This window comes from Octopus bimaculoides, chromosome 1, assembly GCF_046866305.1.
Source record: "Octopus bimaculoides isolate indiv1 chromosome 1, ASM4686630v1, whole genome shotgun sequence".
In the NCBI taxonomy this organism is placed as follows: Eukaryota; Metazoa; Mollusca; class Cephalopoda; order Octopoda; family Octopodidae; genus Octopus; species Octopus bimaculoides.
Window position 1 is genome coordinate 148,531,274 of NC_142928.1, and position 27,500 is coordinate 148,558,773.

Sequence of the window (27,500 nt, forward strand, 5' to 3'; positions counted from 1 at the left end):
TATATATATATATATATATATATATAATATATATATATATATATATATATATAAATAATTTGGGAAAACAAATATTTCCAAATCAATCAGGTGCAACCCTTCAGTGTTTTATGCATCTACATATTGTACTTTGGGGTCTTATTTATTGTGTATTTATATATTTATCTATAAATATACAAAGTATCTGATAAATGTCAATATTCAATTTTTTGGGATTAATCAATATGCAGATAATACAAAAATAACCTAATGAGAATATCTGACAGTAAACTCATGGTATCAGTTTGCACATCACGAAATAATGCTTAAAGGATATAACCAAAATTACCAGTTGGGTATATAATATATTTAATTATATCATACTTTAGTTAATACTTATATTTATTGAATATGAAGGAACTACACGTCTTCAGGTTCTATTTCAAAATATTATATATCTAATTTTACACCCCTTTAAAAATAAGCAATACTATTAAGCATTAAAGATTAAAAATTACGAATTAAAAATTAAGAATAAAAATTATACTTTGTAATATTAAGAATTAAAATTTATAAATTATACATTATAAATATGAATTAGTGTATATATCAATCATGTAAAATCAAGTATACATCAAATACAGAATGTGAGATATAAGATTAAACATCAGAATAAAAAATGTCTGTGTTTATTTGTGATATATAACATGAAAAATTCAAATACATATCTTCCTTTTTTTGCTGGTACTAAAATAGTGATTTGAGGAAGAAGATAGCAGCAAACTATGGGTGATTAGTGCCAAGTGGGGTAATTACACTATACATAGTTTTAATTTAAATTATCCTCTATTATTATTTTCAAATTTACCTATATTGGGAGGTATGTCTAATTTGTTATTATATAATTTTAGTAAAATTTAATTCATATATTTATTTTATTTAAATTATTGCATTATTTATTTTTTATTTATATAGTTTAATCAAGTGCTTTAGAAATAAAATTATGTGGTTGTTTGATTCGGGGGTTGGGGGTTCAGTACTTCATTTTACTAAATGTAAAATTACTTCGGTGCTTACATTTAACTCCTCCTTTATCATGTGTGCTTAGTAATTCATCTCTAGACTGTAGTAGTTTCATAAATTCAGTTATGCATAATAAACACATTTTATTCCCAATATTATAGGAGTGGGCTCTACCTATAATACTCCAATTAAGGATCTACTCTCTTTTTCTAGATTTTAATTCCCATATATATTTACTTAAGCCTTTAGACTTACTTAAATTGGGATTTTTAAAGGTCTGGTACTATTGGGATATTCTTTTTTTAATTTCATTAGCTGTTGATCCAATATAAGCCTTATTTATAATTTTATTATTATTGTTCTTAGAGTTAACTATACATTTATAAATTACATTATCTATATTACAATTATTAGAGAGCTTACATTTAGTCTTATCATGACATGAACATTTTTCTATGGGTCGATTAAGTTTTCTATCACTATTGGTTATATTATGGCTAGAGCTATTATTTATTATGCTATAATTATTTAATTTCTTATTATTTATAGAGGGAATGATATAGCCTACATTTCTCGAGTATATATATATATATATATATATATATATATATATATATACACACACTCACACAACCACACACATACATATACATACACACATAAATATACATATATACGTATGAATATGTACATATGCACTCACACACACACATGCACACACAAATGCACACACAAACACATACATATATACATACAAGGCACAAGTGCAGCTGTGTGGTTAATAAGTGCTTTCCAATCACATGGTTTGGGTTTAGTGGCACCCCGGGCTTTTATGGAGCTCCAAGGTAGTGAGAGCCTTGTGAATGGATTTGTTAAACAGAAACCGAAAGGGGGGGGGGTGTTTGTGTTTGTGTGTGTGCTGACATCCCTGTCATATACATGTCTTGACATCACATCACAGTTGTAAATGAATGTCACCGTCATACAAGCTGCGTCATTCCTTTGCAATATTCTGCAAAAATATGGTCATAGGGAAATAATATCTTGTTCAGAAGTAGGTGAGAACCAGTGGCAGGAAGGACATCTGGTCATACAAAATCTGCCTCAATAAAACTGTTTGACCCATGCATGTATGGAAAAGTAGATGTTATAAGGATGATATATTATATATTTCTTTATTGCCTACAGGGGACTTAAACACAAATTGAACAAACAAGGACAGACAAAGGGATTATATATATATATATACACACATACATATATATATATATATATCATCATCATCGTTTAACATCCATTTTACAAGCTGGCATGGTTTTGACGGATAAATATATATATATATATATATATATATATATATCGCAACGGGCCCAGATGGACTCCCAGCTGTTCTCTTAAAGACATGTAAAAAGGCTCTTGCAAAGCCACTGCAGACACTCTTTCAGAGTTTCCTTGCCTGTGGTAAACTTCCCAACATGTTAAAAGTGGGTATAATATGCCCTGTCCATAAAGGAGGGAGCAGAGCAGATACTAAAAACCACAGGCCCATCTCTCTGACCTCACATGTTAGCAAGACAATGAAACGCATTGTCAGAAAAAGGATGATCACATTCGTAGAAGAAAACAACCTTCTTACAAACACGCAACATGGCTTCTGTCTAGGAAGGAGCTGCCTCACACAGTTGCTGCAACACTTTGACTAGTTACTGAAGCAACAGCTAAATCAGTCAGCTGTAGATGTGATATACCTCGACTTCGCCAATATATATCACAAGCTGCAAAACCTTGGTATTACTGGGAAACTGGGAGAGTGGCTGAATGATTTTCTGAAGAGCAGGAAGCAGACAGATGTAGCCAATGGTGCTCACTCTGAAGAGAGAACACTTCTCAACAGAGTCCCACAGGGAACTGTACTGGAGCCCCTACTATTTGTAGTGGCCCTCTCAGACATGTCCTCCATGGTACAGTCAGCCAACCTGACCAGTTACGCTGACAACACAAAACTATCGCAGGCAGTTAGGAACCAAGAGGACATCATAAAACTGCAGAAAGACCTAAAAGAAATCTACAAATGGGATAAAATAACATGTAGTTCAATGCTATGAAATTTCAGGCACTCCACTATTGGTCCAACACCAGGCTAAAATCAAAATGCACTGGACCAGAAGTCTCTCTCTTGTTGCTCACACGTGACCATCGTCCATCTTTCTCTTCCTTACATGATCATCTTTCTTTTCTTTCAGGGCTATCCTAAGGACAGCACATATCCTATCTCTCTCTTCTATCTTTTCTCTTGTCAAAGAAAATATTTCTCCGGTGTTCACTATTTTATCCTCGTTCTGGTCTAACGACCCTCCATGTTTGTTTTCATTCAGCTTCCTTGTATGTCTCCACTGTCTTGTTTTTGTTCCCAACTTTGACCTTCCATAAATCCCAAATTTTATTTTGGTACTTATGGGAGCAACTGTCCTCGAAGACTCATAATGTCATTCAATGCTCGAAATGAGGAGTAGATAGACAGCCGACACCTGATGAAGGATTGTTCTTTATGTTACTTGTCCTGTTTTCCATTTGCTTTTCTCGTTGTTTGTGTATTGAACTCATTCGTTTTCATATTTCATGTTGTTTACTGTTTGTGACGTCCTGTACCCATATATGCATGTGTGTGTGTATATATTGGGCCTCACCGAGGCGATGACTACGGACCGAGACCTTTGGAAATGGGCTGTGCGTGAGAAGACCCGGCAAGCCAAGTAAGATCGTTGCCAGTGCCCCTGGACTGGTTCTTGTGCGGGTGGCACATGAGATGCACCATTTTGAGCGTGGCCGTTGCCAGTACCGCCTGACTGGCTCCTGTAGGATTTTCGAGCGAGATCGTTGCCAGTGCCCCTGGACTGGCTTGTGCGGGTGGCACATAAAAGACACCATTTCGAGCGTGGCCGTTTTCGTGCGGGTGACACGTAAAAGCACCCACTACACTCTCTGAGTGGTTGGCGTTAGGAAGGGCATCCAGCTGTAGAAACTCTGCCAAATCAGACTGGAGCCTGGTGTTGCCATCCGGTTTCACCAGTCCTCAGTCAAATCGTCCAACCCATGCTAGCATGGAAAGCGGACGTTAAACGATGATGATGATGATGATGATATATATATATATATATTATTTATATCATATATACATATATCGATATATCGAATTTGAAGTCTCTGTCTCTTTTGAATATGAAAATTTAAAAGTTTAAAAATCTTATGATATAAATATAAACTGTGAGAACGACCCTTAAGGAATCTAATTAATGATCTCCTAAGGTAAGTTCTTATGCTATATTGGTAACGGTTGCTACATCCTCTGGAAAAAAAAAAAAATATATATATATATATATATATATATATATACATATATACATATATATATATATATATATATATATATATACATATATACATATATATATATATATATATATATATATATATACATATATACATATATACATATATATATATATATATATATATATACATATATACATATATATATATATATATATATATATATATATATATATATATATACATATGACCAGCTTCTTTCAGTTTCCCTCTACCAAATCCACTCACAAGGCTTTGGTCGTCCCAAGGCTATAGTAGAAGACACTTGTCCAAGGTGCCACATAGTGGGACTAAACCTGGGACCATGTGGTTGGAAAGCAAGCTTCTTACCACACAGCTACACCTACACACACACAAACACACACACATACATGTACATATAAATATATATGTAAGTATATATGCAACAGGATTCTTTTCAGTTTCCACCAACCAAATTCACTTGCAAGGAGTTACAAATATGGGCAATAAGATTGAACCTGAAACCAAATGATCGCAAAGCAATACTCTTAACCATATAACCATACTTGTACCTATGCAATCATGCCTGTACCTACTACAGCCATGTGTGCAGCTGTAAAAATATTTGTTTCGTTTATATGTAAAACAGACAAAAGTAAAACAAGTAAGCAATCTTAGGAGAATGAATGCTCAGTGAGGACAAAAGAAGGAATAGATAAACAAGTACTTTAAGCAAGATAGTAAATAAATTATAGACATCAAGATTAGTAAGAAATTCAAGTCAGTAAATCAAAGCAAAAGCGTATATAAATAAGTAACTATTGACATTTCATACATATCCAGTTTTCATTAAAATATGAAATGAGTCTTCAATTTTTACCTGGATTCTTTTAACACTTGATTTGGCCTCACTGAAATCTCTAATAGCAATAAATATAAAAACAAGCATATTTTCTGCAAGCAAGCGTATCAGAGGTATGAAAGTGAAAAGAGGTTCAGGCAATAGCCTATTTCCAACCATATGTATTATCAGAATTGTCATATAAACAATAAAGTAATGAGCATCCATAGAGCATACATGGGTGGAACTCAAATATTTGGTCAGTTTAACATGATGAAGCTCATGTCTGAAATACAAAGGAAGTAAAGCAACATAGAACACTATTACTATAGAGATAAAATTAACAAATGTAAAGATATACGTATGTAAACTGAAGGGATCTTTGGAGTAAGATCAACAGGACACATAACTCAACCAGGGAGAGAGCTCAACAGGAAGCATAGGTCAGAGACCAGGATGTCTCCCCAAGTCAAGCTACCACTTCTCCACATTCAGAGATCACAGCTATGGTACTATGAATATGTGGTTAGAGTGTCACAAAAAAGAATCACAAGAATCATCAAGCCAAGCCAACAAGTAGGAGACCTAGGGGTAGACCAAGAAGGAGATTAAAAAAAAAATTTTTTATGTTATCTAGTTTCAGCTCAAGAGCTGTGGCCATGCTGGGGCAATATCCATAATCTCATTTGGTCATGCTTGGGAATCCAACTTCTGAAAGGATCTGATAGAAAAGGCACCTCATATCTTTAACCCCTTGACCCTCCTAGGAATAGTAGGCAGCAAAAATGAGTGAATGGGTGGATAGGATACAATGAAACTCAAGTCTGAAACACAAAGGGAGTAAAACATAGCAAAATATTTTATCATATAGATGAAATTAACAAAATTAAAAATATTACTGGCTAATAAATGTTATATCATTATTAGCAAAGCTTATCAGAAGCCAATTTAGAATGCCACCACAATTGAAACTACTTTGATACACCAGGGGATGCTTGGCCAATAACTTGATAAAGTACATCTGCTTAGTAAGTCTGCATTCCATGAAATAGTTATGTGGTGAACAACTGAAGCATAGTTAAGAGTATGTGAAAGAAATGTTTGTAAAATTTGCTGAACTTTTATAGGTTTGGTAGATCATGTTATCTCTGATTCAGCTGACCTATGATTAACGGTATCTTAACTGTGATTATCCTATTTATTTCTGAAGCTCTGGGTAGAAGGACTGACCACAGCGGTTAGTGTAGGGCTGGAGATTAGACACAAGTGTGATGAGAGCAGGAAAGACAAGTGGGTCAGAAGTACCTAAGTGGAGGTAGCATGAACCCAACAAGTTCCAAGGATCGGAAACCAATTTTGTAACTGTGGAAAAGGTAGAGAAAGGAGACTTCATGCTTGTGGGCCAGAGGCTGGAATGTGATTGTGAGTGACTTTATGTAAATCATTCCAACAGCTCTTTTCTGAATGTGGTCTTGTGTGTTATTTCTTTACTACCCACAAGGGGCTACACACAGAGGGGACAAACAAGGACAGACAAACGGATTAAGTCGATTATATCGACCCCAGTGCATAACTGGTACTTATTTAATCGATCCCGTAAGGATGAAAGGCAAAGTCAACCTCGGCGGAATTTGAACTCAGAACGTAGCGGCAGACGAAATACTACTAAGCATTTCGCCAGGCGTGCTAACGTTTCTGCCAGCTCATCACCATGTGGTCGTGTGTGTGCGTGTGTGTGTGTGTGTGTGTGTGTGTGTGTGTGTGTGTGTGCGCGTGCGTACGTGTGTGTGAGTGTGTGTGTGTGTGTGTGCACGCATGCACAAGAGCAGCTTCACAGATATGAAGGTATTACTCCACAGTGGGTCTCACTTATGCTTTATAGAATGTTGATAGTTGTTGGGAGCTGAAAATCTTCTCGCTCTGAAGAGAACAGCTAGTAATAAGATACAGGCCTAAGAGTGTGTAGGCTGAGATTTTATGTTTGGAAGAGATTTACTGAGTGTGCACAGTATGGAGTTGGTTGCAAAGTGAGCAGCAAAGGTGGAAGCTATCATTGTGGTGTCAAGATTACATGTAGATAATGCATGGATGAGGAAGATTATGGGACAACGAAGATAAGTATCATTTACATAAGGATAAGTGACGTTGGATGTGATGATGGTAAGAAGGTCATTGATATGGAGAAGGAATAGAGTGGAAGACAAGACTAATCCTTGGGGAACCATCAGAGTTGATAGAACAAGAGACATAAAAAGCTCTGTCAATATACACTGAAATAGTGTGATCTGACAGAAAGCAACTGAACCAAGAGATGAAAGATGGGTTTAGCCCAAAGACAGGCACTTTCAATAAGAGATTTGCATTCTAGGCATGGTCAAAAACATTTCTGATGTTGCGGATGACAACACTGCTTCCACTAAATTTCTTCAAAGTGAGAACCCACTGAGAAGTAGGTTAGCAGTGGATATGGCTGTTCTGCTCATGGTCATTAGAGTGAGAAGTATGATAGGGGAACAGAGAGAAGAGAAAGGGATTCAAGGAGCTGAAGAACATTTTTGTTAATAGATGTCTCCACTAGAAGTGAGTACAACTATGTGATAGTTGCTTTCTTTGTAGCCTGTTTCCAAAGATCAGAATAATCCTAGTAGAAAGTAAGATATAGGATGTAAATCTACAAACTTTGAAGGAAAGGAGAGAAAATTGCTCAAAAGATTATTTTGGGTTTTTGCCAATTGAAGAAGAGTAGGGAGATAATTCATTGCTTGATCATGGCAACCTTCTGCCAGAGGACAGACCAAATGCTTGCTACAGAGCAAACACCATTTAAGGCAAAGTTGACCTTGGTGGAATTTGAACCCAGAATGTGAAGGTGGACGAAATACCACTAAGCATTTCACCCAGCATGCTAATGATTCTGCCAACTCACTGTCTTAATAATAGTAGTAATAATAATAACAGTAATGATAGCTGTAGTAGCAATAGTAGGAACAATAGGAACAAGAGCAGCAGTAACAGTATTAGTAATAGTATCAGTAGTTGTAGCAGCAGCAGAAGTAGCAGTGGTAATGGTATCAGTAGCAGAAGACACCAGTATATCTGTTTGTTTAATGAATTTTGTGTAGTCTATTTTCAACCAACTTATTTCTTGATTTACATTAAACTTTCTGATATTCAGTTGCAAATGTTGATGAGGAGCAACTAAAGGATGTATCCACTTCAATGTTGTTGTCATACATCGTTGTTGATTTACTTAGGTGAATATCATGCAATAACAGGGAATAATTCAGGCAGATAAACAAAAAGTTAAGGTAGTGACACTGTTGAGAGAATCAGAGGCCGGCAGTGAGTAGGGATTTGGTGGTAAAATAAAACAAAACCATCTTGGATTGTAATTATATAGGAAATTATCAAGGATTGATTCAGATTTTAAAGATGGAAATTAGATATTCAGCAGTAGATGAAAACAAAACAAAAAAAAAAAAAAACATTACATTAGTAATCTGATTGGTAGATGTTTACTTGGGTCAGTAATTAGTTAATATCATAGTTAATAAACAATAAGATTCTGGTTTATTGCCTATAAGCAACAAACCAATTAGGCAAATTTTCGCCATTTGTGGAAAACAATACATCTGGTGCTGAGATTACTGTTACATTTCAGGATAAGATAATATACAGTGGTTGAACATGTGTGGATTGAGAAGTGAAGGATCAGTTGTATTTACTATATGGCATTGTTTTATTTTGATTTCTTTGTGATTAAAAGAATACTACACTCTTCTGCTTGTCTCAATTATTCAGGATAATTTTGTGTGTAGTAATTACATGGAATGCATGTAGTGTGAGCATTTGTTAAAATGGGTCTGTTTTGTTTTGTTTATAATCAAAGGAACGTTAGTAAAATAGAACCACTTTCTTCACAACATTATAACTTGAAGAGATTATACATTTAAAATATTATTTTATTAAATATATATATTATAGTATAGATGTGTAAAAACCAAAACTTCCTTTTTTAGAGCTGAGATTCGAAACCGAATCTAAGGATTCTCACTCATCTGATCTACCACTGGCCAAACAGGGGCAAAAGAAATTTCTTTGTCCTGTCAAAAAATGTTAGATAGTTTCCCTTCGACCTTAGCCATGTCATTTAAGGTTCAAGTGGACAGGAGGTGACCTACATAGGTAGGAATTTCTCCTGTGGTATGTCTGCCCTTCTAGCTGTCATGATCATTATAAATACAGCAATCCATCAAGGAAAGCAGACAGAGACAGACGGAGAGAGAGAGATAGCCATGAGACAGCCAGCCAGTAACTTCACCAGTTAAACAGATATTCAACATGAATGACAGTAGCAGTCACAGAACATAAACAGACACCACTGAATGACCAATGCACACACAGACGCAAAATATGTCCAGTTCTACCCTATCATGTCAACACAGTATTTACCCTGTTAATTTCCTTTCGACCAGCTGGAAGCAGTTCATAATGTGATATAGTGAAATATTTGGTGTATACAACAAGTAAATGCAAGTGTCATTTAAATAAATTATTTAAACGGCAATCCAATGTTTTCCCATTGTTTTACTTTGATATCGTCCACATGCCTATTTCAACTGCTACCTCAACATCTTTTGCTACACCTTTCCCACTACAGATGTATTTAATAACAAATCACAGATTCTGTCCATGAAAACGAATTTTAAAAATATTGATTCAAACGACAGAAGATACAAGTAATTCTCTAAAGTACAGATTTCTATGTTTAAACAGAAATTACAACTGTGTGCAAAAAAAAAAAAAACGAAATTTCACAGCCTAATTCCCCCCACCCCCAATTATTTCCCTTCTCAATATGACCTTTAAGCTAAGACTCTGTATCCTAACTCTAACTGACCTGCACCAGTTCTTCCTAAGAGAATTTTAATCCTCTACTTTAGGCAAAGGAAAAACACATTCACCATCTTGTTGTTAATGATCCAGAAAACACCTACTTCTGGTGAGGCAAATACTTTCACTTTCTTGCAATCTTGGAAACAAAGAAGGGTTGTTTCTTATTTAGAAAACACATCATTGAGAATTGTCAGTGAAATATAAATATTTATTTGAAAGATTCTCTCTCTCTCTCTCTCTCTCTCTCTCTCTCTCTCTCTCTCTCTCTCTCTCTCTCTCCTCTTTCTCTTTACACACACACACACACACACGGTTTTCTCTTAGACAAAAAGCAGATTAAAATTATGATTTCTACTTCCACTCTCTATCAATTACTGTGTTTCAGAGCAAGAGTATGTGCATGTGTTGATATGCACAAATTGTCTCCCTTCCACGAATGGCGGACATATACTTTTCTGAGTTAAAGAAAAAAAAAAAATCATTTTCCTGTTTTAGGTTCAAGGACCCAGAAAATGAAATGGAAGTTATTCTATGCAAAATGGGTGTTTAACAATCCATTAGTTGAAAGCTTTTATTACCACAATGGATGGTTTTACACATGAACAGAAAACTTATGATAAACTTTTATTATTATATATATATATGTATATATATATATATATATATTTATATATATATACACTGTACCAAAAGCTACACCTGAGCAGAAACAAAAGATGTAATTATTGTAGTTAGAATCAATTTGAATAAAGTTTTGGTATCTTGAAGCAACTTCCAAAAAGAGAGAAAAATTAAAAGTTTTAAAAAATAGAAATTTATTTAAAGTAAAAGAAAATCAGAATCACAGCTAAATTTAAAATTCATGCATCTGTAAATATATTCATAAACGCACGCAGAATTTCTTACATATAAAAATTTACTTTCAGGTGAAAGTGACACAGCAGATGAAGGAGCTGGTCTAATATGATATCACCCTTTATCCAAGACAGTGGGTGATCAACAAATAAGATGAAAGTCACATCAATGAACTTTAAACAGATAAATATATCACTGAAATATTTAGAAATGCAAAATCAGAAACATTATATGTAAATTCACAGACAAATAATAAAATCAAACTACTGAAGGATGAATTCTGGGATCATGTAACTAGATTGACAGCTTATTCATTCAAGGCTTACTTTTCTCAACAGGATTAGAAACTTAGCACTTAAAGTATTGTGCTCACCATATTTAGTGCGTTAACAGTTACTTTACTAATTATTTTCAATGCTGATGTCATCCCTGAGTAATTTTTTTTCATTCATTATGCTATGTTTAACACTTTCTTGAGTGTATTACTGTTCATACATAAGGTAATTCTTATATTACAGATCTGGTATGTACAGTAAAGACTTAATGACTATGCTTTCATAAGGAGGCCTACTGAGATGTCAGTTAACATGTCTTGTACTGTCACCATGCCAATCAAAGATTAGATTAATTTTTATGTTCAATTCATGCCTATTCTTAATTTTAAATTAACTGAGATAATTGTTTTATCAACTCATTTTGATATTTGAAATATATGGCAGAATGCAATGAGATAGAAACAATGGAAGTCCTAAAATCATGCAAAAAGATCAGGAAAGTAGTGGAACACAGCATCAAAGAAGAAGGAATAAAAGAAAATTTTAAAGACCCAGAATGGCTTAAGAAAGCCACAAAGATAATCAAAAGAATTGAAGAAACATATGTGGAAATGAGAAGAGAGAAGAGAGATGTGGATGAGGTAAAAACCATTGTGTTAAAATAGCTCACTTTCAAATTATGTATTCTCTAAGGATAGTGAAGTAAGCAGTGATAGAATCACAAATCATGTATTACTTTCTTTGACTCAATCTGCTTAGCTGATAATGTTAGTGATTCCAATTTCAGGGTTAAGTAATTACCACAGATGGTTGTGTGGTTACGGAGTTCACCTCACAACTGTGTAGTTTTGCATTTAATTCCACTGCACAGCACTTTGGGCAGGTGTCTTCTAGCTTTGAGTTGACTCAGTACTGTCTTAAGGTATGTTAAAGGCATACTGGGATTGCCGAGGGCTTTGTAGATCTAGGGTCTAATCCTGATCTATTATACAGTGGTTTGCTTAAAAAAATAAGTCATTTCGAGCCCAGTGCACTGATTTACCTAGGGGCCTATAATGCTCCTTAGACAGTCATGAGTTGATCAAAACCATGTGACTGGAATGTGGCAGACAGAAACTGTGCAGTGACCCATTTTGTGTGCATGCATGTGTATTTATGTGCATAAGTTGCACCATTTCATACAAATGCCAGTAAGAAACACCAAAACAAATGATTCAAATGAAGTCTCTTGGATCAGGTTAGATATTTCTTTGCCATTATCACTGATAGAAAGCAAGTGATCCAGTGATTGGCTTGTTGGAAAACTGTAAAAAATGATACTGTTGTTTACAAATTGTTATATAAAATGTTAACAAAGCATATCAATTAGGAGAGGCAGCCAGCTATAAATATATTTGTTTAATTAATTTGTATAAGAATATATAAATTTACAAAAATAAAACCATCTCAGTTAAACAAACTTAAGAAAACGTTTATTGAATTATATCAAAAGAAGCACCAGAAAGGCAAGTATTTTAAGCAAGATAGTTAATATACAATAGACACTAAGATTAGCAAGCAACTCCAGTCAGCAAATCCAGACAAAAACAACTCAATGATAAGAAGCTGCAGACATCAGTAAAATCTAGTTTCATTAAAAATATTAAGTGCTAAAAATAAAAAGAAACTGCTAGGTGATGTTATAAACAGATAAAATGAGTTTGAAATGTGATGTTTTTACACACGATCATGCAAACCAAAGCAAGAAAGAATAGAATAGATATGTAGAGAAAGATAAAATCTATATCATCAACTAATGAAAGCAAATGAAAACATGAGAATGTGCAGAAAAGTGTCCAACCAAAATGTTACATGCCAAGTAAAGAAGTGTTGTAATAATTATAGCAAGCACCAGAAAAAAACATTCCATTTTACCTGGATTCTTTTAACACTTGATTTGGCTTCATTAAAATTTCTGATAGCCATGAATATAAAGAACAGCATACTAAATGATAGTATGTGCATCAGAGGGCGTATAATGAAAAGAGTTTCAGGGAATATCTTATTTCCCACTGTGTATATTATCACAACTGTTATATAAACAAGAAAGTAGTGAGCATCTAAACTGCATAAATGTATGGAACTCAAATATTTGGTCATCTTAATATAATGAAGCTCAAGTCTGAAATACAAAGGAAGTAAAACAAAACAAAGTACCATTACTATAGAGATGAAATTAAAGATAAAATGTAAAGATATTAGTCATTTTGATAAGTATTGAATATTTCAACTGGTTATTAAATATTATATTATGGTATCAAAGCTTATTACAATCCAATTCAGTATACCTCACTTCCTTTCCTCGTAATTAAAACCATATGAACATATCAAAAGCAGTTGGACTGACAACCTAGTAAAGCACATCCATTTAGTGTCCCATGAATTAAGTGCATGGTGATGAATTGTAGCATGGTCTAAGACTAGATTAAAGAAATATTTATAAAAATTTTCAAGATATTCATAGGTCTTCTAGATCAAGCCATTTTAATTTCATCTGATATGTGATCAAAAGAGTCCCACCTGTGATAATCCCTCAAGATGAGAAGTGGTAAATTCACAATTGCTCCCATTGTTATTACTTAGCTAAGGTCAACCTTTATCAGTCTTATGATCAAAGACACTCCCATTGTGACCACCCAGTTGTTTTAAAAAGTAAAAAAGACTCCCTTCAGTCATGAATGACCAAGAGATTGCACCAAGACAGTTCCTCTCCTAGGCACACAAGTCTTGGCATGATTGCTTATGGAAGACAAGCAGTTGCCCATGCATACCAGCCTCCCCCTCTCCACACCACCAATGTTATCAGCTCGGCACTAGTGATAATGATTCATTTCTACAGCTGAGTGAACTGGAGCAGCATGAGATAAAGTGTCTTGCTCAAGAACACAACACACAGCCTGGCTCGGGAACTGAACTCACTACCTCATGATTGTGAGCCAGATGTTTCTAACCACTGAGCCATGAGCAAGTATGTGTAAGACTACATTATCTAATGTTTCCTTTCTTCAATTAAGACAGCAGGATGTGAATTAAGGGAGAATAGGTTGCTATTTCTAGATCATGTGACCACACTGATGCTCTTTTGTTGACTTGTGATAGCAAGAGTATTCCAGTGAAGAGCAGTGACCAGTTATTAGCTTTGAAAGACATAATGATGGTACAATGTCACAAAACTACTATAATTAATGGGATATGTGATGCATTTGTCATTGTGTGCGATGTAGTCAACAGAGAAAGAAGAAAGTAGATATTAATACATTACTAAAATAGAGACATTTACCATACAATATTTGAAGTTTTTTATATATATGAAAAAAAATGCTTTATTAAATACATGTATCAAAATAACGTTTCACAGATTCAGGTGAACAGTTCATGAACATGAATTAAACAAATATTGATGATAGATGATAGACAACAGATAGTAAATAGCAGATGACAGTAGTAATTTTCTAAAATGCAGCTGAGGGTCAGGTAGTGGATTGGATGATTCAATAAAACATCAAATAAAATGTCTGAAATATTAAGATACAGACTGTTTACATTCTGAGTTCAAGTCCCATTGAGATCTACTTGCTCTTTCATTCCTTCCAGGGAAGAAATATAAAGCATTCTACTCATGAATGGAATTATAATTGAAGACTAACATTTTTATGCATGAATATACAGGCAAAATTAAGTCATCACTTATTGTGACTGCATGTGCTACAAGCACATATATTGCTAGAAACAGCATTTAAACCACTTATAGCTGTGAAAAAACATATTTATACATATGCTGACAAGGTAGATAACAGTCCCATGAGTGAAGCGAAGCTAGAACACTGGACTGCACAGTTTCATCCCAAAGGATATTGTCAACAGTGTGCCTTCATCACTTTGATACAGTAAATTCCCTATATGAATGTCCTTTTTCACAGCTATAAGTGGTTTAACTGCTATTTCTAGTAATATATGTTTGTAGCACATACAGTCACAATAAGTGATGACTAAATTTTGCCTATACAGTTTACATTGTACCCAGCTATCCACATTAATTTTATATATGAATGAGTGTTTGGAGGGTATATTTGAGTGTATTTGGGATGCAGGGGCTCAGATAAATGTAGTACCTTTGCTACTTGTCAGCTGTACTTTGCCAGGGATGGTCAGGTGGATGGGCATCACTGGTCCTCATTCAGCTCCTAATTTCTTACTTGAGGGCTCTTAGCACCACACCCCAATGCCCCACTTCAACTGATGGGCTAAACTAAGTGAGGGGATGATGTTAACATTGCATCAATAAGCAAAAGGTATTTGGTAAAGTTTCCCACAGAGTCATCAGCTAGGATGTTGGAACCTACTCAGGTCAATGGCCTAGTGTTCGGGGGTCAAGGCATGTCACAAGTAGAGGCATGCGGTTGTGGCTAATAGCTTTGAGGGGAATGGGTGCTGCCAAGCTAACTTACCCACGATATGTTTAGGATGATGGTAACCATACCAGAACCCATACCACATTGGTTGTCTCCAAGGTTAACATCAAAACGTGGACAGGTTTCAATTTTGTCAACTCACAGACAACAGCAGAAGACTGAGAAAAGTAGCAAAATCTGGTTGTGACATCATCAATGAATACCTCAATGACCACATGGTCAAGTGATAAGAAGAATGGAATGAGGTATTTTAGTATATGTATGCATATATATGCATGTAGATATGTATAAATGTACAAATACACCCTCCTGGGTCTGGTCTTGTCATGTTCCATAGATCCGGGAGAGCAATTACCATCTGGATCTTTACTCCTGGTAGGGACACCCTAGGTGGGCAAGTCTCCTGGGGAGGTTCCAGACTAACAGTCACCCACAGAATGTTGGCTCATTGCCAAGATGGCAGCCCCATCATCTGACTATTCTGCAGAGGACCAACAACCCACCCAGAAGAACTTTCAGCCTGTTGCAACACTGACCAGAAGAAACCAGACTACCCAACATTGGTACAGACCCCTGCATGCCCCCAGACAATGAAAAATCAACTTACACTACAAAATTCATGTTGCTACATGGAACCAGTATGTATAAATGTATATGTTTATATCTGTAAAGCCTCTATTTAGCACCAACTTTTGCAACCCTAACCCCTCTCATCTTCCTGGTAATCACTTTTCAGCTTTCACTCATCTCCCCACTCACTTCAACCATCTCATCTTTCTGTCAATCATACCTCTCCGTCCTTTGTCTCCCCAGCATCTATGAAGCTTGTAGTCTATGAATGGCTGCACTTCATATCATTTCCTTTAGTCTCTCTCTCCATTTCTTTCACTACACTTACCTCTCTATTTCTCTGTCTATGTAAATATATATATATATATATATATATATATATATATTAGACAAAATGAGATAACAAAACCAATGCTGTGAGGAGTTTTCAGGACTCCTCACAGCCTCGGAGAAAGGCTCTTAAGGGAAAAGACATAGATATAGTCTTGCAGCTGTTTTGGGGATATTATAGATATCCCTTCATCTGAGATGATGTGAGATGGTGACATAGAGGTAAATATTTGAGTTTGAAATATATAAAAGATGAAAAAGAAAATGGAGATTGGGAAATTAATTGTTTATTATTAACAACAAATCAATCATCATCCCTTACAGCTGTTTCAGTTATATATATATATATATATATATAACGTGAAGTATATTTGCCACTTAAATGTGGTTAAACCCTAAGGGTGAATGTTACTGTTGGTTTTAGCCCCAGGAGAACATCTCCTCAAGCTGGCTATTGACACACATCAATAGCCAGCTGGAGGAGATGTTATTCTGGGGCTAAAAGCAACAGTAACATTCACCCTTAGGGTTTAGCAGCATTTAAGTGGCAAATATACTTCATGTTGTCGTGCAGTTACTGTTTATACTTCGTTCAGAGATTTAACATTGTTATGTGTGTGTGTGTGTGTGTGTGTGTGTGTGTGTGTGTGTGTGTGTGCGTGTGCGTGCGCGCGCGTGTGTGAGTGTGCGTGTATGTGTATTATATGTATGTATAGCATGTGTGTATGTGTGTGTGTCTGTGTGTATTCATCTATGTATTATACATAGTGTATATCCCATTGACAGGAAAGTTACTGCAGCTTTTTTCTGAGATAAAATCTCTTATGGTCATGCTGCATTTAAAAACACAATTATTATTGGAAGGAAACAAAAAAAATCATCTCGGCAGTGGCTGATGAGAATGCCACATGCATTTCAGCTGTCTTAGGGCTTGTCAATGGTGTGTACTCCCAGACAATCACATGCCCAGATATAATTTGTTGCCTTTGAAAATAGTAAATAATACATTCCCTGGTATTGTAAATAGCTGCTGGGTTAGATAAAGTAGTATCATATTTACATTATTAGAAGATAAAATACAGTGGTTTCTGTCTGAGTTAAAATCTCTAATGGAAATGTTGTGTGTGTGTGTGTGTGTGTGTGTGTGTGTGTGTGTGTGTTTTATCCTTAGGCTCAAGTGACAAAATAGATGAAGTAGATAAAAGGAAGTAATCGTCTAATATATCACCCTTTATCCAAGACAGCAGGTAGCCAGCAAATAAGGTGAAAGTCACGTCACTGAACTTTAAACAGATAAATATATCATTGAAATATTTACAAATGCAAAATCAGAAACATTATATGTAAATTCACAGACAAATAACAAAATCAAACTACTGAAGGATGGATTTTGGAATCATGTAATAGATTGACATCTCATTCATTCAAGGCTTACTTTTCTCAACATGGTTAAATACTTAGCTATTAAAGTATTGTGCTCAGTATATTTAGTGTTAACAGTTACTTTAGTAACTAGTTTCAATGCTGATGTCACCCCTGAGTAATTTTTTTCATTCATTAATTTTTTTTTTTGTTAGATTAATTTTAACACCAGCCCCCAAATACATGCATATTTTGAATTTTAATTAATTGAAATTTGAGTCTTAAATCCTCATTTTACTGTTTTGATATTTGGAGTTGTCACACCTAACTCTCTTGGCACATTTAAGTACAAATTCAATATTTTCCTTCTTCATTAACTAAAGTTTACTTGCTCAGCATATAAAAATTTATGAGAGGTTACTTTACTATACAAATATTCTAGTTTATATTGTATGAAGGAAGCATTGAAAATCTAACTAGAAATAATCAGAATAGGGGTGGTGTGGTGAGAAATATTAGTCAATGCCTAATATACTTTTTACTTTTCTTGCATGTATGGGAGACGATTTCAGACATGTTTTGGTTTTTTTATGAATTTGCCAGTGAGCTTAGGCTTCATTGCATCTACCAAAATAGTGATGAGAAAATCCTTAAATGTATGTCCATGATCATATGGCACAATAAAACAATTGTTTAAAGAAAGAATAATCCAAAAATACTATCTGCTACTTGAAAAACTATAGCTAAATTATTGTTAGCTTATTTAATGTAGGGAACATTAAGAAGGTAACTAGAAATAATTGTGCAAGGAGGTAAAAACATATCAAATCAATGTCTAATATCATATTCATGCTCTTAGCAAGTAAGGAAGATAAAAGCTGTAAAATACACTGAAGCACTTGGATAGTTTCAGCAATGCAGGAACACCAACCAGTGAAGAACAGAAATTTTGATAGTTTTTTGGGGGGTTTTTTGCCTTTTTATTTTGAATAATAATTATCAAAACTAAACAATAACCTTTTTTTTAACCAAGTTATGCATTTACTTTTTGGTTTTTAGACTAAGTGGAAGGAGGACATTCTATGGCTCTATGGAAGGAGGTAATATAGTTGAGGTTAATAAGATTAGTGTTCACTTTCAATTGTGTTAGGTTAATTGATATAAGAAAATAGTTGTCATGAAAGAGTTTCAGAATGATGCAATTCACAGATGCAATTCTAGGATGCCATTCAAGGATGCAATTTTAGGCAAAGTATTTTGTATGATTCAGGCACAAATGACAGTGGTATAGCAGTCAAAAACAGAACTGAGTATGACATTGACATTTAATAAAGGAGATAATGAGACAGAATAAACAAATGCAGTAAATAAAATGCATACAATAAAATAATAAATACAAGTGAATTAAAAATATGTATTCCTAAATAAGTATTATTTTATCAACTTTTACTTTTTGTTATTCTTTCGATGGTAACAATGAGTCCTTGATTTATCAGGTTTAGATCTCAGTTCCAATTCTAAATTAAAACTATTTCATTTACCCTTAGATGTTAGTTGAGATATATACATTTTCTTCAGTGCTAACCTCCTCATCTTCAACTAGTTAACTGTTCATTAAATGTATTCTATTATAATCCTATCTAGTTCTTTTACATTAGGCTATGGACAGCGAAAATCCCCATTATACTACTGAAATGCACTTAAAGTAAGGGGTGTTGTTACAGAGGTTGAGATTATATGTTTATTTATCATATTTCTCTCTGATCTATGAACTATAATAAAACAAGGATAAGCCTATTGGTTTATATTTTCCTTTGCGAATCAATTATCCAACGATGCTAATCATCATAGGTGGATTAACAAAAAAAAGTAAATTCAATTTATCCTTCTCAATAGATCTAAAGTTCCATGACCAGATAATGATGTATTATTACATGGAAAAATGCAAGCGAGAGAAATAATATTCTTAAGATTATAAACTTAGAAAAGTACAGGACTAGTTATTACATCTGGTAAAGTACAGAACAAGAAAATTTTTACTTAAAATATTTCATGCCGTTTATGCTTTATGACGTCCTGTACCCATATATGCATATGTATATACATATATATGTATGTATGTATACATGCATATACACACACACACACACACACACACACACATATATATATATATACATATATATATATATATATACACACACACACACACATATATATATATACATACACACACCCACACACATATAAGCATATATATATATATATATAACAGGTGTATTAGTTTAACACTTGGGAAGTGAGAAAGTCTTTTATGTTTTGAGCCTACACTCTTCGACAGAAAGGAACACAGAAATAGACAGGGAGAGAAAATAGAAAAGGTTCAGTGGCTAATGATCTATCATTATCTATATGTATACACATGTTATTAAAAATCTCTGATGGTTAAAACAAACTGAAAACAGATTAGAGATTTATAAAAAAATTTACTGTTATTAATAACTAACGAGGAAAATATATTGAGAATGTATATTCAGATTTTCTCAAAATCTAAAGGTTATTCAACTTAAAATAATAAAATGGAACAATTCAAACATTAAAGTTTCTCTTGTATCATTTTATTGTTTTCTAAACAAGTCATTGTTGTGATCTTAAAAGAAATTTCAAGAGATAGTTGAGTAGTATTTATACTGTTTACAATGTTTATAGTGTTTACAAGTGTCAGATATAGGAAATATTTCAAATCTCAGAAATAAATCATCATTTAACCGCCAAGTTCATCCTGGCATACAGAAGATCCCGTCATGACCAAACAGTCTATTTTTAGGGGTGTGTAGGACTATATTATTTATTATGTTCTTTTCTTTATCTATGACAACAAGCAGGATGTGATTTAAGAGAGATTTGGTTGCTATTTTTAGCAATTTGCATGACAATGTAGAGACTCCTTTGTTAGTTTGTATTTATGAACTTTATAGACAAGTCAATGAAGAAATAAAATATGCGTAACAATGAAATATGAGCTTAGTATGGCATTGAATTGGAGACTGTTGTAAAATTTAATACCGTAATAGTAAATATGACCATCACTTAAATAATATGTAACTAAACTGAAAGAATAAACAAATTTTTTTAAGCTATGAAAAGAGTTTTATGCTCACAATTTCTCTCATAATGATTTCTAACATAAGCACAAGATTTCAAAATTAAGTAGAAGGAAAATAGCTTATTTAATCAACCCCAATCTATTAAAAAAAAAAAAGACCTATGAGGCCACTCAATTTGCCAGAAATAGCAACTAAATCTCTCTCAAATCACATCTTACTGTCTTTAAAAAACAAGGACATATTAGGTTACTCAGTCAACTAGAAATAGCAACTAAATTTCATTCAAATGACACCTTACTGTCTTCAAAAAAAAAAAAGGACACATTGGATAATGTGGTCCTTGGTGCACTGCATTCAGAAAAAGATATGATTATCACAGCTTGAATGCCTTTGAATGAAGAAGATACGTTGGATTCTAATTGACCTGTGGTTAAACAACTACTTGAATACTTATTTTAACAAACCTGGAATGAGGGAAGTCAAAATCAACAATAAAGGGATTTGAACTCAAAGCAAAGGGGGAACCAATTAAATACTGTAAGGTTTTTTCATGCCTGATACTCCTCCAATTCTGCCACTCATCACTCTAATATAAAATTTCTAATAATATATAACATAGAATGATATATAATACATACACCCAATATATCATCATCATCATCATCATCGTTTAACGTCCGCTTTCCATGCTAGCATGGGTTGGACGATTTGACTGAGGACTGGTGAAACCGGATGGCAACACCAGGCTCCAATCTAATTTGGCAGAGTTTCTACAGCTGGATGCCCTTCCTAATGCCAACCACTCAGAGAGTGTAGTGGGTGCTTTTACGTGTCACCTGCACAAAAACGGCCACGCTCGAAATGGTGTCTTTTATGTGCCACCCGCACAAGCCAGTCCAGGGGCACTGGCAACGATCCCGCTCGAAAATCCTACGGGAGCCAGTCAGGCGGTACTGGCAACGGCCACGCTCAAAATGGTGCATCTCATATGCCACCCGCACAAGAACCAGTCCAGGGGCACTGGAAACGATCTTACTTGGCTTGCCGGGTCTTCTCACGCACAGCACATTTCCAAAGGTCTCGGTCAGTAGTCATCGCCTCGGTGAGGCCCAATGTACGAAGGTCTTGCCTCACCACCTCAGCCCAGGTCTTCCTGGGCCTACCTCTTCCACGGGTTCCCTCAACTGTTAGGGTGTGGCACTTTTTCACGCAGCTATCCTCATCCATTCTCACCACATGTCCATACCAGCGCAATCGTCTCTCTTGCACACCACAACTGATGCTTCTAATGTTCAGCTTTTCTCTCAAGATACTTACACTCTGACGGGTATTCACATTGACATTACACATCCAACGGAGCATACTGGCTTCATTCCTTGCGAGCTTACGTATGTCCTCAGCAGTTACAGCCCATGTTTCACTGCCATGTAGCATGGCTGTTCGTACGCATGCGTCATACAGTCTGCCTTTTACTCTGAGTGAGAGTCCCTTTGTCGCCAGCAGGGGTAAGAGCTCTCTAAACTTTGCCCAGGCTTATATATATATATATATATATATATATATATATAAACTAACTTATAAGTGTCAGTATTCTACAGAAAATAGAGGAAAGAATGCAGGAAGGCCGTGAAAATAGCTTAGAAAATGGAGTAAATACCCTGTAGAAGAGAAAAAAATGTGGCCAGCAAGCCTCCACATGAAATTGAACCTTGTACTTCTCAAAATCCAGCTGCGTACTCAGTACTATTAAGCTAAGAGACCCCTGACAACAAATATTATCATTTTATAATATATACTCTTTTACTCTTTTACTTGTTTCAGTCATTTGACTGCGGCCATGCTGAAGCACCGCCTTTAGTCGAGCAAATCGACTAGGACTTATTCTTTGTAAGCCTAGTACTTATTCTATCTGTGTCTTTTACCGAACCGCTAAGTTATGGGGATGTAAACACACCAGCATCGGTTGTCAAGTGATGTTGGGGGGACAAACACAGGCACACAAACACACACACACATATATATACGATGGGCTTCTTTCAGTTTCCGTCTACCAAATTCACTCACAAGGCTTTGGTCGGCCCGAGGCTATAGTAGAAGACACTTGCCAAAGGTGCCACGCAGTGGGACTGAACCCGGAACCATGTGGTTGATAAGCAAGCTACTTACCACACAGCCACTCCTCTGCGAGAAGGAAATAAATCATGAAAAGTGAGAGGTGAAGATAGATTTATTTTTCCATATGACTTCCATATCATTACAACTGTTTTGTAACTTTCATCATGTAGTATCATTAATTTTAGTATGCAAAATTATAAGTGTGTGGTTACATCAATATGTATGCGCAGCATTATACAATACAATTGTATATTCACAAATTGATGTAAAGAAAGAAAGCCAACTCATCAGATCACTGAAACATCACATAATAATATGAGATTTCATTGATGTGCTTGTTTTGCTTATTTTTAGAATGACATTGTAGGATAGGTGTGAGAGGCTGTATCCAGCCAGTTTGTGCATAAAACAAGTTGAATATTTTAACTGGATACAGCAGGATTAAATGCTAAAGGGTTAAGTCAGTATCACCATCCAGTAAATTTCACTGTCTAATGAAATTCGTAGTTTTCAAACATTGACAATACATAAAACTTTGAAGGCTCAAATCAGTTGAAATGGTAAAGCTTCAAATTTGAAAGTACTTATTATAATGACTGTAAATATTGGTTTCAAATTTTGGCACAAGGCCAGCAATTTAGCGGGAGGGGGTAAATCGATTAGATTGACCCTAGTGCTCAACTGGTACTTATTTTTATTGACCCTGCAGAAATGAAAGGCAAAGTGGACTTCAGCAGAATTTGAACTCAGAACTTAAAGATGGACAAAATGCCACTAGCCATTTTGACTGACATTCTAACAGTTCTGACAGTTTGTCGCCTTAATGGCTGTAAATATTATAAAAACAACAGCTTTATGAATTAATATGGTGCAAAGAGGTAAAACCTTAAGGAATTTCTAAACTCATTCTAAAATATTCAAGGTCATTCTTATCAGTATGTTTTTCTTTCTCTCATTTATATCCAACCAGTCATTTAGTTATGCCATCACATAAATTCAGTATTTGATATGTCACAAAATAATTAAGTACTACACACAGTTCTATAACTGTTAAAGAGAATGATTATGATGATGATGATGAAGAACAATCATGACAACAGCAATATGGGGATGATCACAACAATGATGATGATGATGATGACATCTTCTATCCACATAAGCTTCAACTAAAGTAGATTATCCACATCCTCCTATTACCTACAGTTTCTAGATATCATCTTAATATAGTTTCTCTAGGCTAAGGTTAATCACTTATAGGCTTACTTGTGGAAAACAAGGGTTAGAAAATACTTCAAAGTATGAGTGAGGCTCACAATTGAGTGTTGTACTCACATCTGTGAGAGTGCTGCCTCTACTCACAGAGACATACTAAACTATATCCAAGAAAGATATTCAACTGATTGACATGAAAGCAGTTGGAGTGTTAGCATGAGTGTACTAATACACTCCAGCCTCATCTTCATGAAGTTCTACCCTCTCTGCCTTTTTTATTTTTTACTTCTACTACAGTAGCATGTACTTCCTGGAGCTGGCTAGCCTTGTATCACCACCACTCATGCATTTCTAACTCAGTTGGCAAATGTGGGTGTGAGGTAAGAAGTTTGCTTCCCAACCACTTGATTCTGGGTTCAGTCTGAATGACACTTTGGGAAAGTGTCTTTGATTAAAGTCCTGGGCCAACCAAAGCATTCATTGTTGATGGGTTTGTTCAACAGAAACTGAAAGCCTACCACATGCGCATGCGCATGTGCATGTGTGTGTGTGTGTGTGTGTGTGTGTGTGTGTGTGTCCATCTCCTCACTATCATACAAGCAGTGTTATTCATTTCCAATACTCTATGGAAACATGATTGGCTATGGAGAAATTATCTTGCTTGGGAACAGGTAAGGGTTGACGACAGGAAGAGCATCTGGTTGTAGAATATCTGCCTCAATAAACTATGTCTGCCAATGTATGCATGGAAAAGTGGACATTAAAATGATGATGATGATGATGATGGTCTTCATCATTGTCATCTCTCCAGCTCTCAATGACATTTTCAAGGAAAGTTTCAGCATCAATGAGAAATGCTCTTCTGTCACCAACCCCACCACCTGAAGGAGATTTCACTTAATGTATCTGCCAGGACTATTTGTAAATCTTCCTTGGCTGGAACAAGGAAAGCCCCTGTAGCTTTGGCTAAGCACATGTATGTCACTTTGTTCCTATTGCACCATTCTGTGATAGCTTGTGGCAGGCTGTCAGGTGTAGTGTTGACATAATTTAGTTCTTTCTGTGTGTTGAGAATTGTTTCACCATTCGGTATGCGTTTTAGAATGACCTGACTGACAATACTTTCTTGCCTGAAGTGTTTGTCCTGAACTAGCAAAGTTCTCTGTCAGCACTGCTAATCCAGCAATTTCTGGAAATTATCCCTAATACCTAGGCTGAAAATTCTCAGTGACAGACCAATCAAGTGTTCCAAAGACTCCCTCTCCCAGCTACAACTGCAAACAAGACCCACTCATAGCAGCAACAACATCAGTAAAACTTAACCAAGCAGGAAATACCCTTTCTTAGCCATAGCATGCAACCGCTCCTCCTTTCATCTTTATATAACTTATCTGTTACATGCCTTAAATATTTGATAGCCTCCTGTTTAGAGTAGACTTTATTTTATTGTACTGTTCAAACTGTTGTGTCTAACAAAAAAAAAAAGAAGGAAAATGTATTAGTGTTACTGTTGTTATTGTTATTATGTTTTGAATTTTTGTTTTTTTATGTGCAAAAATGTTAAGCAAGTCTCTGCTCTAATTAATTAATTTGATGTAAAGAACCACAGAAGTATTTCTGAATTTATATTACAATATTTAAAGTCATCCTAATCAATTATATTTATCTCCTGTTGTTGGCACTCCATCGCTTACGACGTCGAGGGTTCCAGTTGATCCGATCAACGGAACAGCCTGCTCGTTAAATTAACGTGCAAGTGGCTGAGCACGCCACAGACACGTGTACCCTGAACGTAGTTCTCGGGGATATTCAGCGTGACACAGTGTGACAAGGCTGACCCTTTGAATTACAGGCACAACAGAAACAGGAAGTAAGAGTGAGAGAAAGTTGTGGTGAAAGAGTACAGCAGGGTTCGCCACCATCCCCTGTCAGAGCCTCGTGGAGCTTTAGGTGTTTTTCACTCAATAAACACTCACAACGCCCAGTCTAGGAATCAAAACCGCAATCCTATGACCGCGAGTCCGCTGCCCTAACCACTGGGCCATTGTGCCTCCACATTTATCTCCTATTCTAACACAAACAATTCATTATTCCTTTACACAAATTCTAAGCATCACCAATGTGATATGTTACAAAATAATTATCTACTACTTAACATTCCTATCCTTTATCTGAATAATCTCTATCAAAAATAGATTATTCATGATCTAAATATCACCAGAATATAGTCTGTTTTGGTCTGCTTAGTAATTATCTTCAGACTTATTTATGTAAAAACATTTTCTAAACAAGAAAATGTACTTCCATCACTACACCCTGTTGATTCATGAATGCCCCAGATTTCACAATCTGTAATAATCTCTCATGGTGGACACATATCTATAATATAACCAAAACTGCATCACCGAACCCCAAGCATCTTTTCAGGACCAGAATCCTTTTCAGCTCTGAATAGTTACTGATCCTATACAAGGTGCAAGTGTTACCAACATTAGAATATTGCTCATACGTCTGAAATGGTACTGCAGCTACACATCTTTTTTCTGGTTTCTAATCAGTGTGATTTGAAGGCACACCCTTGTGACTCTTGTGCATATTTCAATCTGATATTCATTTTATCAATCTTCATTTATTGAATGATTAAGTTTTTGACATAAACAGATGTAACTCGACATTAATTAACACAAGCAAACATAAATGTGTGATGCACACACACATATACACACACACATGTATATTTGCTCACAGAAGATTTGTCAATCTGAAGCCATAGTCGAAAACATTTGCCCAAGGTACCATATATAGTAAGGCATAAATATTTTTTGGTAACCAAATGAATGCATCTGACTGATCAGTAAAGATTCACTTAACTAACACGCTTCAATCACTAGCATACCAGTACACTGTTTTTATTTATATATATATATATATACCACTACACTCTCAGAGTGGTGTGGTTGGTGTTAGGAAGGGCATCCAGCTGTAGAAATCTTGCCAGATCAGATTGGAGCCTGGTGCAGCTTCCTGGCTCACCAGTCCCCAGTCAAACCGCCCAGCCCATGCCAGCATAGAAAACAGATGTCAAACGAAGTTGATGATGATGATGATATATATATATATATATATATATATA

At 35.3% G+C, this 27,500-nt stretch overlaps 1 protein-coding gene across 3 annotated transcripts in view; it reads right to left on the minus strand.

The window, feature by feature from the left end:
- The window catches only part of LOC106883579 (ATP-binding cassette sub-family C member 4), a 151,740-nt gene that overhangs the window by 59,167 nt on the left and 65,073 nt on the right, over positions 1–27,500 (minus strand). Inside the window, exon 8 of one of the 3 annotated variants that reach the window (XM_052971336.2) lies at positions 13,135–13,381. The exons of the other annotated variants lie outside the window; for them this stretch is intronic. Within the exon in view, the coding sequence (XP_052827296.1) occupies positions 13,135–13,381 (247 nt within the window). The remainder of the gene's footprint in view (positions 1–13,134; positions 13,382–27,500) is intronic. 3 annotated transcript variants of the gene reach the window in all.